This window comes from Podarcis cretensis, assembly GCF_951804945.1.
Source record: "Podarcis cretensis genome assembly, chromosome: 4".
NCBI classification, from domain to species: Eukaryota; Metazoa; Chordata; class Lepidosauria; order Squamata; family Lacertidae; genus Podarcis; species Podarcis cretensis.
The window spans coordinates 68466072-68483615 of record NC_137173.1 but is presented as its reverse complement, the minus strand read 5'-3'; the positions used below and the strand labels follow the sequence as shown (position 1 = coordinate 68483615).

General features: G+C 38.1%; 2 protein-coding genes across 9 annotated transcripts in view; one reads left to right on the top strand and one right to left on the bottom strand.

The window, feature by feature from the left end:
* Positions 1-14472, top strand: part of OFD1 (OFD1 centriole and centriolar satellite protein) — a 27457-nt gene extending 12985 nt beyond the window's left edge. For 2 of the 4 annotated variants that reach the window (XM_079972544.1, XM_079972543.1), the window contains exons 11-23: positions 1058-1131; positions 1242-1333; positions 1465-1654; positions 2783-2913; positions 3430-3541; positions 4472-5068; positions 5674-5821; positions 6674-6795; positions 8676-8792; positions 9730-9908; positions 11735-11899; positions 13592-13653; positions 14064-14472. In XM_079972544.1, coding sequence (XP_079828670.1) covers positions 1058-1131; positions 1242-1333; positions 1465-1654; positions 2783-2913; positions 3430-3541; positions 4472-5068; positions 5674-5821; positions 6674-6795; positions 8676-8792; positions 9730-9908; positions 11735-11899; positions 13592-13653; positions 14064-14115 — 2041 coding nt within the window. In that variant the 3' untranslated portion in view covers positions 14116-14472. The remainder of the gene's footprint in view (positions 1-1057; positions 1132-1241; positions 1334-1464; positions 1655-2782; positions 2914-3429; positions 3542-4471; positions 5069-5673; positions 5822-6673; positions 6796-8675; positions 8793-9729; positions 9909-11734; positions 11900-13591; positions 13654-14063) is intronic. The other 2 variants (XM_079972545.1, XM_079972546.1) reach the window with 2 other exon arrangements.
* Positions 12917-17544, bottom strand: part of GPM6B (glycoprotein M6B) — a 110185-nt gene continuing 105557 nt past the window's right edge. For all 5 annotated transcript variants that reach the window (XM_079972996.1, XM_079973000.1, XM_079972998.1 and 2 more), the window contains one exon: positions 12917-17544. In XM_079972996.1, the coding sequence (XP_079829122.1) occupies positions 17395-17544 (150 nt within the window). In that variant the 3' untranslated portion in view covers positions 12917-17394.

The window sequence follows — 17544 nt, the reverse complement described above, 5'->3', positions numbered from 1 at the left end:
AGAGATGGAATTTGGAGCTCTTGCCCTATGGAAAAGAGAGTAATGGAAGCAGCAAGCCTATAGAAGTTTCTTGTTCATCCTCTTGCAATGCCCTGAAACTCTACTAGGGCAGGGGTGACTAGCCCACAGGTCGTATTTGCTCCCCTATAATTTTTTGTACTGTACTTTTCTGTGTGTAAGATGCCCCCATGTATAAGATGCCCCCTATTTTGGGGGACTCAAATTTAAGAAAATGGGGAAGATGGCATAAAGTTGTTGAGCTTTTTTGGGGGGGCAGCATTACCCAGGGTTGTTGAGCTCGTCTGTTCCCTTGCCGGTGTAGAAGCTGCCAATCACCTGCCCAATTGCCACAGTGTCGGCCAATAAACACCACCCATTGACACAGCAACCAATAACACGCACAATAGCCGCTGACAGCCATGGCAGAAACCAATGAAACGTACACCCTATACACTCCCCTTGTATAAGAAGACCCCCACTTTTTAGGATGATGTTTAGAAAGCAAAACCTAATCTTCTACACAGAAAAGTACGGTACTTCACACACTGCCCATGCCCACCTCTATACTTCAGTCCCTGGAGTGCTGACCAAAGGGCAATGTGATCCTCTGCCTTAAAAAGGCTAGCAATTGCTGTTTTAGGGATTTAGATTTTAATTAGGAGATGCTCAAATATTCAATATTTAATCAGGAGATGCTCAAATATTTAAACTCAGATTAAATTTTGTAGGGATGTCATGATTGAAGGAAATGCTGCTGGCCAGGGTACACAGATATACTGGCCTCTTTCCTCCTGTGCAAAATTTGAACAAAAAGAAACCAAGAGTGCAGTTTTAATCAAGTTTCAGTTGAGTTCATCTGCTTGGATTCAACTAGCTGTCAATTGTGTTTAGGACTATAATTTTATATATGGGTTCTCCCTCTGATTTGTATCTGAAGATTGAACATGGTTAGTTATCCAGCATAAAGCTACTATGACTTAGCTATAAAGACACATGGAATTGAAACTGACAGTGCTTCAGTAATTTGGCAACACTTTGCAATGCTTTTTATTCCTAGGTATCAGCTTGAACTAAATGAAGAATACATAGCTAGAACCAAGAAAATTACTGAAGATGAGAAAAAAATTAAAGGTGTTTTTTATATCTATCTCTCTATTTTAAAAAACCCTACCACTCAAAAACAAATGTTTGACTTTTATTTAATGAAATGTCTAATATAAAACTTTCCTGTTTTTGACCAGATAAAGCTATGCTTTTGCATGAGGAGACCATTTCTCTTAATTCAAAAAAGCAAGAATTTGAACATGCTATATCACATTCAAAAGAGCTTGAGGTAGCTAAGTTAAAATGTCTGTTTTAGCAATATATTTTTACTACCATTATAATTCAGATAAATAAATTATCTAGTTATATACTGTAAGAGGTCTGCTAACTTTTTTTTTCTAATATGGTATTTATTTCCAGCTGGAAATAGATTCAGTCAAGGCTCAAGTTTTATTATTAAGCAAGCAAAATCAATTGATGACAAAAAAACTGGAAGAAGTCTCAGATTATCCAACACTAAAAGAAGAGAAAATGGAACTTCAGGTGCAGAATAAGCTACTCAAACAACAGTTGGAAGAGGCGCGCAATGAAAACTTGGAACTCCGAGACAGTTAGTGTTAATCTAATATTCTTTAAAAAAAATTATTAGTAAGATTTGCAAAGAAAATACATTTTAGAAATGTAATAGCATGTCTGCTCTTTTCTTTGTTTCTCTGTGTTATATGTCTATTTGTTTTTCTTTTGTGTTTCTGTCATAACTAAATGGGTTTTTCAGGGTTTTCATAGTGCTTCAGGAAGTAACTCCTAAAGTCCAAAACTACTTATCTGCACCTATCTTTTGCAAGACTGTCACTGGCACCTATTGAATAGTGACAATAACATCAATGGGCTTTCTTTAAAATTGTGTTGCACAAGATATAAAATCTGTAGTAGCTAGCCAAAGGCTAAAGCATATGTGCTTTGCTGATTATATACAAATGACTGTGATTCAAGCAAGGAGCTAAAAAGATGACCTCAGATATAGAGGGACCTCAATTGGCTTGGTTATATGCCCTTGTTATAAGTTGTATATGTCAATGTGTATATTATGTACTTGAGTGTTTTGATGCCCCAGAGGCTAAGATCGCCAAAAACACAGAACAATGACTCAAGTTTTTTGAAGGAGATTCACCAATAGGAAGATAAGGCCTATCTGAAGTCCACTGTTTGCTCCTCTCCTTGGTTTGTTGTGCTGTGCTGTCCTCAGTATCCATGTTGATTTGTGCAAAACCCACATCAATGTTTTTATAATTATTGGATGGAACCTTATTAATCTTTCGTTAAGTCCTGATTAACGCTAAGAAGGATATTCAGTGACTGCCTGCATCGAGGGCTTTCCAGGAGTTAAACCATTTAAATCATAGCACGGGACGCTAAAGAGTGTACAGTGGTACCTCTGGTTACGTACTTAATTCGTTCCGGAGGTCTGTTTTTAACCTGAAACTGTTCTTAACCTGAAGGACCACTTTAGCTAATGGGGCCTCCTGCTGCTGCCACGCCGCCACGGCACAATTTCTTTTCTCATCCTGAAGCAAAGTTCTTAACCCAAGGTTAGCAGAGTCTGTAACCTGAAGCGTATGTAACCCGAGGTACCTCTGTAGTTGGATGGTCTGCTACAGAGTATCAGATGCAGTGTTTCCTGGCAAGGTTAGATTTTAACTTTATTCCTCCGCCCCCGCCCCCATCCTCCTTTTTATAGAGTTAAGTCGGCCATCAGCTGAATATTTGGTTCTTGAGGCAGAGCTGAAAAGAGCAAAACATGCTAGGAAGCTTGAAGGTGAAGAATCTGACACTCACAAGCAGCTCTTGGAAAAACAGTTACAAAATGAGGTAAACTACCATTTTGTTGTTTATGCTCGTTCTTCTAAAAATACTTTTTAAAAACACAATAGAATCAGCATAAATTCATCAACCACATTTTCCTCACTCCAAATTATTAAAGTCTAAAACCAATGTTAAAAAATACAGTCTGATCCTGCAAAAGCAGTGCACACCCTCTACACTTGTATTTGCTGCTGAACTGAGAACTCTTTGCATGATACTAAGTAAATTGTTAGTGTTGTAAATGCTTACTGTGATAATATTATACTCGAGGAATTAGACAACTAAATTCTCCCAAATAAAGGCCAAGTGAAGACTCTACATTCATATTCTTCATTTCTCTAGATGGGGAACTGGTGTACTCAAAATCAAAATATCTGTTTCTCTCTGCCTCCCTTCCACCAGTTTATTCATTTGAGACCTAGGGGGGCTGATTGCTCATTTGTAACTATATGGATTAGTTGCTTCAGTGTGTTAAGAATGCTCTTGAATTAGTAAGGCATTTTGTCTCTGAAATCTTTTTAGATTGAACGTTGTGTGCAGCTGAAGACTCAGTTGTCGGAATGTGAAAATACTATCAGGAAGTTAAATGCACAAATGGAAGACCTTAAGCTACAACTGAAACAGACACAGACAGGTTTGAAAAATCCTCTCCACTTTTGGGCTAACTCAGAATAAGATCAGGCTTTATTTAGAGCAATTTTATTTAAGCATTGGAGCAGATTGAAATAATACACATGAAAAATGGCATGTATTGGGTTTTTTTGTAGAAGTCTGGTATTTGATATTGTGATTTTTAAAATGTTAAAAAAAAATTCTTATGGAGAAAGATCTTGACCATATGTAGACAATATCTGACAGTTCAGAAACAGAATCAGCAAAGATTCTTGTGGCATCTTAAAGAATAACAGTTTATTAGGGCTTACAATTTCATGGACTAAAGGCTCCTTAATCAGAGCCAAGAAACAAAAAGAGTCTATGCCGTTTTTAGCCAGAAACCTTCCATAACTATATTTTATTTCTCCCAACTCAGATTTTCTTATTTACCCCCCCCCCCTTCATTCCTTTCTGTTACAACATTCTTTGTTTGAAATCACAATTTCTGAAATCGAGTTAAGTCCAATTTAAATGTGGCTTTCTGTGTATTTGGTCCCCCCCCCCCCGCCTTTGGGTACCTTATTATAGCTTTAAGAGACCTCATACTCCTCCTCGAATCTTGAAATGACTAGGCAAATACTTTCATTATACTTCTACATTTGATTTTGAAATGTAACTGCCTTCTGCTGGTATAGGCAGCTCTTTGGATCTAACTCTCCTCTTTTGTGGCTCTGATACTTTCAGCTTAATTTGAATATTTTCTGCTCATTTTGTTTGATTGTACTAACTTTAAAAACCTGAAATTTGAGGGGTTTTTGCTATATTAAAGCATGTTGAATTTGTGTGTAGAATAACTATATTAAAATGTAAGGTAAGTTCAGTTTTCAATTTTGCACGCTAATTATACAATGACCAAATCAATTTTTTTCTTAAATTCTTTTCTTTATCTCTATTAAATTCTTGCCTGTAGCATTAGAGAATGAAGTGTATCGGAATCCAAAGCCCTCTTTGGTTGATCGTTCTATCATTGACTTGTTTGGTGACAAGACTGTACCTCCTGATATTTATATAGATGGTGCTTTCCTGAAAACACAGCCAATGGCTGATATTATTGGAATGGGAAATGGTACAAGCCCCAGACATCATCACCACGTACTGAAACCTAACACTTCACAAGATTCTGATTTAGAATTTGTAGCTAATACAAAGGCTAGAATAAAAGAATTGGAAAGAGAAGCTGAATATTTAGAAGAGGCCTACAGGAATTACCAATACAGAGCCATTCAAACCACAGCTGGCCCAGCAAAAACCACATTCTCTTCACCTATGGCAAGTAACTTTAACATGGCATCTCGCCAAAGACTTTGGTTTGCACAGGATGATCTATATTCCCAAGAAGTACCCTTTCACTGCCAAAAAAGTAAAAGCTATAGATGGACACCAGGAAATGGGGATCACTTGAAAGATCATCTAACCCCTCCACGGAGGAAGTCTACTTCTAGACGTCTGTCTTCTACTCCTGTTTCCAAAGCAAAGAGAAATATTAGTAGCAAGCTGTTTTCTGAAGGTAAGCAATTTGATATTCATGAATTATGAGTGAAGTTGTTGCTTTGTGTGGGTATCAGGAGCAGAGTTTTCTGCCGTGATGGTTCCTTCCCTTGGTCCATTTCTACTTACTGCAAACATGGAAATGCTGTTTTTCATCTGACCCCCTTTTAATGCCACACTATTTATCATTGAAACTGTTAGTCTTTTACTTGTAGACTCTCTGTAGTCTGTGTGTGTGTATGTACGTACGTACGTACACACACACACACACACACACACACACACACAGTATACTCTGATTAAACACTCTCTTGCTCCTGCTATTTATTCAAAACATGGAGATAAACTTAAGTGAGAAGTACTGTGCAGAAAAAAATATTTTGTATTTTTTCCACAATGAACCAATTTTTTCTAATCTGAAAACCAGTGTTAGAGAGTACCAAGCCTATCTTTTAAGCATTCAGAGTCTTCCAATGTTCCTGTGTTTTTACCCCTCCTTAAAGTATTCTGTGGTTTTCCAGGAACAATTTCCAATGCACATCACTGGTATTAAGTGTTTTGTTGCTTACAGTAGCTGTTCAGATACTATTGCACAGTAATATGTGGTTGCCTTCTGTTCTGCAGATACAGTTGCCTCATCTTTTGCTGCCCCTCATCAGAATGCAGACCAACCTCTCTCCCCCATTCAAAGAACAGGCAACCTTTCATCTCCTGAACATGCTTCTAATATATCAGTTTCTTCTTCCCCAGCCTCCTGCAAACAAAAACTAAGGTAATGTTTATATAGTGGCGAAAGATCTTCAGCTATGTCATGTCCCATATTTGTGTGTTACCTGTTGATATCCGTAATCAAACGTTCTTCCAAGAGCATGGTTTATCCTCAGGCACTTCAGTAGTTACAGTATCTTTTTGTGTACTGCATTTTAATACATTACAGAAACATGGAGATATACCAAACATTTCCTAATCCCTTACACAAGCTGTGTGGTTTTTTTGCTGCTGAAGGCTGTGCCCTTGCATTCAAAAAGAGATGGAGACAGTAGTGGGCCTCTAACATGCAGACTCGGGGGTAGTGGTGAGTGAGTAGTGGTTGCTTAACTTTTGTGGGTCCATATCCTGACCATGTTGTTCCACTTTGAGAGCTGTATCCCATAAGAGTTAGTGTGTTTGGTAATACTGCACCAGGAAGAAGGTAGAGAGTACTGTACAGTGGTATGCAAGTTGATAAAATGATGAGGCAACCTTGCTATTGTGAATAGGAGATCATGAGTTTAGATATTGGATATTATGACTGAAATCTGAATTATTAGAACACTTGGACAGCATGGAAGCTGTCATCCAGACTGCAGAAAGGAACCTCGCTATGGTTTTTCCCCTCCATACAACCATAACTCAGTTTTCCGATGGTTGATGCCGGCATAGGGAAGACTGTGCATAAAGGCTCCTCCTGCAAGAGCAAAACAAAGAGCTTTGATAAACCTTTTTTGTAACTAATGTTCATGTCTTTGTATGTTATGCCCATGGTGTGCTCTGCAGATGTGACACAGGCCTATTAACTTAACGTTTTAGAAACTTTTCTAAACTAAATATAATCACTTTTCTCCATCTCTTTCCTTCCTTTTAGTCTTCATCAGCAGCAAGATGAAACTCAGGGTGTTAGTGACTCTGCAAAATCTGAGAAGCTCCTGTATAAAGACCTTGGAAATGATGACTCTGACCTTGGAAATGATGAGTCTGCCAGTAAATGTAAGTTTTTACTATATTTTTCAGAAAGAAGCAATGCAGAAATTTTATATCTGGGAGCCACCTTTTTTTTAAAGCCAGAAATCTCTTAAGTATGACTCTTCGGGTTTTTTGGATTTTCATAACTTCTCAACTTGTTCTAAGGAAATGGGGGTGCCTTTTAAGCCACCCCTTTTACCAGGCAACTGTGCAATGGTCTTAACATATAAAATGCATAGAACTGAAGCCTAGCCTAATCCTTGTGTGTGTATGTATGTGTGCAAATGTTAGTGGGAATGGTATTGGACATTGTATGATTTACACATTGGGCTTGGGAACCCACATTAGTAGAAAAGCAAAATATGCAGAAGCTGAAGCTGTACAGGTTATATTGGTGAGGCCTTTTAAGATCGCCATTGCTGGCATAGGCAAAGTATGAAGTCAGAGCTTTGGGAAACTCTGGCACTCGCCTGATAGACATTTTAGTATATTTGATGTTTGCCACAACCTGGAAATGAAAAACTAGAGATAGTTTAAAACTGAGCTTTCCAAACTGTGTGTCGTGACACATTAGTGTGTTGGCGGCAGTGTGTAGTTGTGTCACGCAAATGCTCCTTGCGCTCCTTCCGGGGCTGGAAAGGGATTACTTTAACTTCCAGTTTGCTAGTAAAACTGAATTATTGTTTTGCAAAATGATGCATGTCTTAAATGTGTGTCACCAACATGAAAAGTTTGGAAAGCTCTGGTTTAAAACTTAGAAGACGTGATGTAAAATAATGTGATTTAATGAAAGTGAAAAATGTTTGAATTGGATAATGCACAGGGAAAACCAGTAAGTGCATGAAAGAGAGGGTTACAGCACTGGATATACAGTACAAACTATAATTTTGGTTGGACAGAACTATTGAGGGAGTGCAAATTAAAGCTTTGCCAAAAAATGCAACTATAACTTATTGGCTTGTGCTGCTATCACACAGTTCCTCGTGTTGATTCTCTCAGTGTTTGTAGATTGATATGAAAGGATGGGTGTACACATGTATACATTATCACTGGCAGTAGAGGCTTGGGCTAAGGAGGTGGGGGGGCATGGTATACAAAAAAATTGTAAGATGTGTGGCATGCTGCATGTGACAGGTACCTTAGACTAATCGTCTGGATATTGAGCCTGTAAATTAGCCAGGTTATATTTTGATATAATCTGTATCGGGGATGGAGAACCTTTGGCACTTCAGATGGTATTGGACTGTAACTCCCATGAGCCACAGTCTATGTGGCCATTGCTTAGGGGTGATGGCAGTTGTGGCCCTTCAGATGTTGCTGTTCATTATAAAAACAAGATGTATATAATAACAGTAATGAAAAACCTGGTATTAAAAGATAACAGACTGCTGCTTTCTGACAGAACCTTTCTGACAGTGATGTTTATGTATGGTGATAGAGGAGTTGAAACAACTGGAGAGGGACATGATGCTTGCAAGCCCTACCAAACACCAATAAACTCCAGCCTGAGAAGAGGCAAAACTATAGGAAACTTGAAAGTTTTGTTTTATGGAAGTGACTCAAATGCAACCAGGCTCTCCATATTTTGCATTCATGCTTGTGTCTCATTGGTGGATTTTAATCCTACAAAGTCCACATTGAGATGAAGCTGTTTTGACTCTTTGCTTAGGAAACATATTGTAAGAACTAGTTTCCAAGCCAGACAGTCCCATGATTCTGATTAAAACAGCCCATTTGAAGTTTCTTCATTCTTAGGGTAATGGTTGGCTTGGCCAAGAAGAGCACTTAATTAATGGCTTACACTTATGCATTCTGAACTCAGTCATTCCCACACTGTGTCCATTTCTTTGCCCTGCTTTGATAATTGCAGAATAATGAGGGCATTGTTCCTACTTCTCCTCTAGATCAAGAGGACATTCCAGAACAGCTCGAAAGTGATGTGTCACATCCATCTCATATTGTTAGTGGAAGCCATGTTCCGGCTACTGTGCCAGCAGCGGGCACTTCACAGCAGGAAATAAGTGAGTTTTCAGCTCAAACAAGTGTGAATAGCCATTTTAGATGGCTTGTTTATCAAAGTATATGGAAACCGAAGCTTTTGCAGCATCTTGTCTGAAATACAGTAAATGGTATTATTTTAAACTGGCTACTGTCCATAACAGAATATCTTCATAATATATTTCAGTTTAGAGCTGCTTCAGTCAACTTAAGAACATAATTTTTAAGCTTCTCCATATCTGTAACAGAAAGGCACACAATTATGTTAGACATTTGGAGATAAGGCAACAAGGGTAGAGGGCTTAACAAAGGAACCTAGGGGAACCCGAGATGGGTGGGGAGTGAGTTTGATCGTGACTATTCTCCCTGCATAGTGCACTACTTTCAACAATTTGTATGGAAAGATAGGGATTCCAGAGGGCAAATGTTGAGAGAAACAGAAGCTCTATGAAGTAACATGTTTCTTGTTTGCATATTGGGGCAGCTGAAAGGGTAATATTTGTGACATGGAGCCCTGCAGCAGTCCTCTTCTCAAGCCTACTATTTCTGTTAGACAGCTGTAACTGCTGTACTTGAAATTTTGTTTTCTTTTGTGACATTTCAACAAAATGTACCCTAACCATTAATATATTTCTGTACCCTACTGCACCATCATGATGACTAGGCACAGGCAGGTTTTCTGTAGCTGAGTGATATTGCACAGTCTTATGTAGAGAGTTTATTGGGCAGCCATAGAGTTGGAAAATCACCAATATACATTAAATGGAGGTAAAGGAAGCTGAATACAGTTTGTGCAGGACTTGACATATTCTGCTTCTCTGGATTATTAGTCTTTTCTGTGCACTGTTAAGTACCTATTTGTTTGGAATAATATGCAATAATATGCATCCAACTGTTTGATTTAATGCTTCAGAATGCAAAACTGTCTTTCTTTGCTTAATACTGCCCTCTATGTATTAGGTGGAGCAGAAATAACAGCCCTGGAGAAACAAAAGCATCCTGAAGAACAGGAGGAAGAAGAAGAGGAGGAGGAGCAGGAGGAGCAAAAATGGGAAGAGAGGGAAGGAAAAAGGCAGCAAGAGAGGCAGGACACTTTGGAAAGAAAGCAAGGAGAACTGGAAAAAGCAAATGAAGAATTGGTAATGCATTTCAGAGTCTTGGTGATTTAAAATAGTTATTATAAACTAAAGAGTACTTTCTTTTTCTGGACTAGGACTGTAGATACAGGCAGCCCCCCCCCCCATTTACATGCGTCCAGTATGAGTTTGATTTTGTAAACTCACATCACGCCGAACCCAGAAGTGACCTGGAAACGCCATAAAGACATCACTTAAAGGGCGCAATGGGGGTGGGGTGTTTGCAGGCTTTTTCAGTGGGTTTCAGTTATACGCAATTGAACCGATGCACACAGTGCCTCGGAACGTAAACCCTGTGTAAACAGGGGGGCTGCCTGTATAGACAACAGATTCTCAGAGGCAGTTTTGTGGAGTGGCCGTTGCGTGTAGTGTGCTGATAGAATTTCTGCAGAACTTGTTTTCCTTCCGGTGGAGATTGATAGATCAGAAGCTATTTGCCACCTGCCATTTTACCACCATATTGATTTGCCAGGGATATGAGTAAGCTGCTGTAAAGCTGCATTAAATTGGGTTTTCCCTGCTCTATTATATCCCCACTATATCCCACCCACCCTGGTTGAACAGAAATCAAATTTATTATATTGGATTATTCATAGTGCCTTAGTACTGGTAAAAGTAAAGTGTTTTACAAATAAAAATAAACTGGACAACCTTTGAATATTTCCTTTTGGAAGAGCAGCTATTTTTGAAGCTCTTTGTGCAGAATAGGAATTTTTATAAATGATCACTTCTGAGAGTATGCTGTCTTGGGGTGCTCTGATGCTAGGAGGCTGCAGCCCTGCTACTTCTAATGGCAGGCTGGAGTCCTTCTCATCCAGTGGACTTCCTCATGAGGAACTATGTGGTCAGCATTTCTTACCATTTCAGTAATAAAACCAAGATATGGCACATTAATCTGACACCACCAAAGATGGAAAGTAAACTGCATCAGTTGTTCTTAGTATATGTTCTGGGGAAAGGGACCAGTACAAACATTCTCTTGGAGAACTGACTTTCTAACAATACTTTGCATTTAGCTGTTTTACTTTTTTATGCAAGTATTTCTAAACCACCATATAAAATATCAGGACTGTGTGTAACATTAAAGACATAAAACACCATCTGAGAAAGCAAAATACAGATAATGGTTAAGGTCACTGGCAATTAGAAAATTAAGCTGCTACAGTGAGCTTTCAACATTAATAAAAGGCCTTCAAGTGTCACCTGAAAGTCAATAGCAAGGGTGCCTGCTGAATCTGTTGGAAGAATGTTCTCTATAGCATGGGATTGCAACATCAAATGCCCAACTTCTAGTTGAGGCCAGTTGCGCTTCTGTAAAATGGGGGATTTGATAATCAAATGTAGTTTAGTTCTGGTTGAAGTAAGCCACTTATTGATTACTGTGAGGATTTAACTTGTGTTTGAAGAGACATCATTATTGCAGGCAATTTGCTGCAACTAATTTTGTGCTGTTTCTTAAATATAGTCCTTTAAGAGCCTTATAAAAGTACAGTGGTACCTCGGGTTACATACACTTCAGGTTACATACGCTTCAGGTTACAGACTCCGCTAACCCAGAAATAGTACCTCGGGTTAAGAACTTTGTTTCAGGATGAGAACAGAAATCGTGCTCTGGCGGCATGGCACCAGCAGCAGGAGGCCCCATTAGCTAAAGTAGTGCTTCAGGTTAAGAATGGACCTGTGGAACGAATTAAGTACTTAACCCGAGGTACCACTGTATAGGATGCTGAGTGTAGGTAGGATTATGTTACCAGTGGGCCACATTTAAGTGGAGCATTCCTTTCTTCTCTGTTAAAATGTTTTATGGTGTTCATTTGGTTTCATAAAAGTGTATGCAAGAGTCAGTGGAAACCGAGAAAAAGCATGAAGATGTAGCAGATATGGAAACCATTATCTCAAAGTCTGAAGAGCATGGTGGTGATGCTATTCCTAATCCACTGGAAAAATACATGAAAATAATACAGCAGAATCGGGAGCAGGAGTTTGCAAATGAGGTGATGTTGTCCATTATTCTTACATCTAATGTCCTGTGGTTAATAGGAGGTCTCCCATCTAGGTTCTGATCTGAACCAAATGTGCTTAGCGTCAACAAGATGGTGGTTTAATGCACCTGAGATGTATTAGTTTGGGAACTCACGTACTCCAAGAACAATCTCAGTAGTTCCTTTGTCTTTTTCACACTGGACAAGCAAGCATGCAAGATAGCATGTACACAACCAACTAAAGAGTAGAACAAGATCTAATTAATTTAAAATGTTGAGGTCTAGCTTTTGTTGTATCAGAAACTTGGGATATAAAGTCTACCTTATGTTTCCCCCACTTGAGGTCATTTAATAGTCTATTGCCAAATTATTTCGGTTAATAACCAACAAAAATTTCCAATGTACTAGATTGTTGTTGCAAACCTTGTGGATATTTGCAGTTGAGCTGATTCTTCTGCAGCTTGCTTTGCGGTTATCCAGAATTAACCATCTTCAGCTGAATTAATGATTAGCTTACAAGGACGGATTCCAAGCCATCATACTTCCTTGATTATAGCTTTTTGGCCTAATGAGTCATGCTTCATGCATATACAGTAAATTTCTAGTAGCCACACTTGAGTTCAGCTTGGCAAAACCTGTTGTTTATAGCTACACTTTTTTCCTGTATGATATCAGATTCAAAAAGGAACAGTAGAATGTTAGATCCTCTCTGTGCATCAAAATATCCAGGACTGAATGCTGTAAGCAATCTAAACGAATCACTGGAAAGCGCTGTCATTTGTTACTGTGGGGGGGGGGGCTTACCTGTGGCCCTCCAGATGCTGTTGAACTCCCAACTCCTGGTCTGTGGTCAGTAATAATAGGTATTTGTAGTACAGTAACAGTTGGAGGTTCCCCACATCTGTTCTACTGTTGATCTATGTTAGTCATTTTGAATTGGTAATACGCAGTGATACCACTATAATTCCATCACGCTGCGGTACAGTGATCTCTGCTTGGTCTTGTAACATACAAATTCTTGCATCAAACTACTTTCTTAATCTTTTATTCACTGATCACTTTTGACAAATACAAGATCATTTGAATTTGGCAATGATACTAGAAAAAATAGTGGGCAAATACTTAAGTGTGTACATTCTGGTTTTAAACAGTTTAAACATACAGGTTTAAGATTACCCACAGACCTATGGAGACCACAAAATTTTGTCTGGAAAAGGTCATACTATGGTAGAAAACCAATAACAGGACACGTGAAATATGCCAAACTAAAATTTATGATAACAAATTCCATTACAAAGCTGTTCAGACATAAGCATGCTATTTTTGAAATAAAGACCAAAAACCCCCATTGCAGTCAGTAAGATTGTGTCTCTATCAGTGGCTGTTTCTATTGGTTGAAAGCAGAGAGAAAAGAAGACCAATTGCCATTTAGCACCTTCACTCCTAGAACTGCCCCACTCCAGCAGCCATTCCACCTTGCTGTGTACAAGCTAGAACATGAATGTGTGTGTTCACCTTCATTCCCGCCCTTTTGCATTGTATCTGTTAGATGATAATGCATCGTGGCAGTGACCTGCCCTTTCTACTCTCTGTATAGCATTTAGGGTAATTTTAAGTACCTAATCATATTCCTGTTTTTTGAGTAGCAGTGGAATGTGGAGACCACACAAAAGCAACCAGTAACAACTTTCTTTTCTCTATTAGGACTTCAAGAAAGAAGCTGAAGTATTTTCTGAGAAACTCTCAGGTAGTGGAAAGGAGGACAGGTATGCATCTTTCTAGTGCTTGACGTGTATGGTTCATATTTATTTATTTTTGCTTTTTTTATCAAGTGGGGCCTTTTTGCATTAAAACAAATCCTTTCCAATAAACACTTTTAATTGCATACTAATTACACTTGTCTGGTAATCTTTACTGTATTGCAGTTGAATTAAGATTTGTTAATTTGAGCAGGTCCCTATTTATAGATTGTTTGTGATAGCAGATGTTGGGGAAGGAGATTTCACCACATCCCTATAAGTGTCCAAATTATCCCTCCCCCTAAAAAAAACCTCCTCTAGATGATTGGGGGACTTATGATTTGATGTGTATGCTGTGTGAGGGAAGGGTAGATGGGAATCCTAAGAAGGAGAAGTGTATTAGACTGTTTCAAAATTCATTATTATCTGTTTTCCAGCTTTAGTGCTGCAGCCACTCTTCATGGAGAGCCTGATGATGATTTCTGGTGAATATTGATTAGCAGGGGCTCCCTAACCAGAGAAGTGCACTTCTTTTTCATCAGAGGAAGCACCACAAACTAGGGTGAGATTCTGAACATTGGAATATTGCCATCTGCATAATTCAGGAAGAACATACTAAAAGTGAAACATTGCTGTTTGTTGGCACAAAGTTGCTATCAGTGCTACTGAAACAGTGTTTCAGAGAATTGCTTCCTACCTGAACAACCAATTTTACGTGTTTAAAATATGCCAGTACAATAAAAATAGCTTTTTATAGAGGCAGTGGGGGAAACATTCAAATCAGGTTGGTTTACCTTGTTTTACAAATTAATATTTTTAAAAGAATAAAGCAGCAGTCATAGAAAATTCTGTGTTTAAATCTATTTGAAATATTTTCTTCCAGAGTTTATATTACAGACTTTACAGATGATTGACCAGCTGTCTATATAAGCATAGCTCAAAGCTCTAGAATGAAAACTGTGTTTAGACATTTAAGTTTTGGGGTGATGTGCTTAAGCAGCTTTTGACTTTTGAATAGTGACGCTACAATTTCCTGCTGCTGCACATCCTTTAGCTACTCTTTAAAAACAAACTAGGGCATCAGCAAGAGTTCAGTCAAGCACACTTTAAAAATTAAGTTCTTGTGATTGGGACTACTTCCTGTTAAAAGTACATGGTATTGAAAACGATGATTTACACTATTATGATGTTTAAATTTTGGAAATGGCTGTCATAGTATGAAACTGGCCTGAAAAACTGGGGCAACTGTCTGAACTCACTAAAATTAAATCATATTATCAACTCATTTTAGAGGAGAGTTCCTTGGGAAAGTGATGAAAGAATATTCCCACTTTACAAGCTTTGTAATTAGTGGGAAATGCTGGTACAGATGAATCGATGGGACCTGATTTGTTGAAATGCCAGAGATTTTGGAAGTTGAAATATATCCTGGCTTCATGTAGTTTGACCACGCCACACGAAAATAATGAAACACACTATAGATGGGAAAATTTTGCAGTGAGCTTATGAGAGACACCAGGCATGCCTCAAGCAGCAGTTCTCCTAAGACAAAGTTGAGCAAATAGTACTCTATTTCAAAATCAATTACTGAGAACAGGCCCTTGCAGATTAGCATCTTTCAAAACACTTTTGCATATCTGTGTTTGCTAATTTGACTGCTCTCATTTCTTAAGAGACAGAAACTAACAAATTTATGTTTATGTCAAACTGTATCAAACCTGAACTGTGAAATACAATATTGTTGTTTTTTGCCCCAAAGGTAAACTGATAGTAGCAAATGCATATACCAAATAATGTGCACACTTTTTGAAAGTCAGACTCAGTCCAGAAGCACCCTAGCACTGAAGGATATCACATCTTGATAAGATGCAGGGAAAGGTCTATCTTCCTATGTCCGTTGGTTGCCATATTTTTACTTCCAATTATGTGTCACCGAAACACTAGCTTTGGGATGGCTGTCTATACTGCTACAACTGTTTCAAAACCTTCTTAAAATAAGCATACACAAATATTGGTTCTATTATCTACAAATATTTATTGTAACACTTGGATATAACTACAGGAAGCCCTTGGCACTGATAGAAAATATTGATTCACGGTTAGGTTACAAAAATTTATACATAGCAAAATTTAATGCTCTTTACATAAAAAATATTAGACTACTTAAACAAAACTTCAAAAAACTCCCAGTAAATAGCTACATAGAATTAGAAAAGAATTAGGCTTTAAGACACTGTCCGTTACCTTTATGCAAACACTGGACTAGTAAGAACATCACCTGCATTGCTGTAGAAATTTGTTTCCTTCATGCAACAGGTAAAAACAAACACTAAGCTATTTTTTATCTGCTCTATATAGATTTTGCCTCTTTAAAAAGAAAGTCAGATTAGGCATGTAACAAACTCAAACGCAAGGTAATACCTGAAGTTTTTTCCACATTAATATTTTTTTCCTTTAAAAACTTTCTAAAGAAACATGTGCTTCCTTTATCTTTATACACTTCTGTATGAGCTACAGGAGCATGGTTAATATTCAGCAAACGTTCAAAACTAATCAAACCACACATTAACATGGATGTATGACTTGACTTTTTTACTGATTTAAAACTCACCGATGTACTTAAAGTTTCTCCAACATTTATATATTTTTTTATTTAAAAAAAGCACACCAAAGATACCATCACTAGTACTCAAGCTAGCACTGAATGTTTCTGAAAATGTTAGAAGGCAGATTTTGTGGGAAACACTTTTAAAATGGCACCCAATATTTTACTGAACACCAAATTTCTTAAAAGAGAAAACAAATAAGCACTGTCTATAAACGTGCTGAGCACCAAAATTGAGACGGGTGGTTGACCTGTGCTCTGTATGGCTATGGGTTTTTATGTTCTACAAATTGTTATCTGCTCACTTGAAACAATTATATCAGTATAATTTCAACAAGGTAACACTTTCTGCTTTGATAAAATACATGATAATGATCTCCCACTGCTATATAAATGCTTCAGACATTTATAGAAAATAAATATTAAGGCAAAGCTGACATTTATTTTCTGAGAAGGGGATCATTATCCTGATCCAAGGGTCTGTCTACATTCCATCAAACGGTATAAAATTAAAAGAAAACAAACTCTGGGCAACAGTGCCCAGCTTACTCTGGTAAGTGCAGTAGAACAACAGTGGCTCATTACAGCATCAATGAAAAGGGAGTGGCTCAGAAAATAACACTTCTGGCATTTAGTCCACAAAATCCAGTTTTAATTTTGACAGAGTCTGAATAAGATTATTTGTAACTTCCTGAAACCGTATCAAATAAGCACAACTATCAGTATTCAGAAGAAAGGGAATAACTAGTTATACTAGAATCTTAGTTACTTACATCTGTGTAATTATATACAGCCTTTAAAATCTTTTAGTCATTACAGGGCTGGATACCAACTGTGGTAGCCTGTTTTGAAAGGAGCGTGTTCCTTCAGTAATTCTTTTATAATTGCCAAGAGATATCCATAAAGATCCTTGACCTGGTAGCATGTTTTTCTAAAGTGGCCTAGAGACAACCTCTCTCCCCTCCCTCCCCCCCCCCAAAAAAAACCCTCCAATCGCAGTGCTAAAGGAATGGAGGATATCCACTGCAAATTTTCCCTATGATCATGGCCCAGGAGCATGAATGTGAAGTTTTTATACTTCTGCATTTGCTTGGACATGCATCTGTTCTGCAGAGCAGCTGCTTGATGATTTGTCAGAGCTACAAAATTCTTCTGGCAAACATTTATGTGTAAGAATTGAGTTGCTCTTTGGACCGAGACTGGATATCCTGAAGCTCCTGTTCTTCTTTTGCTTTGATATCCTGGTAAGCCTGCATTTTGCTCGCATCCTTTAAGTAGGCCCAGTTAGAGGACAGTATCATGAGGAAGTGTAT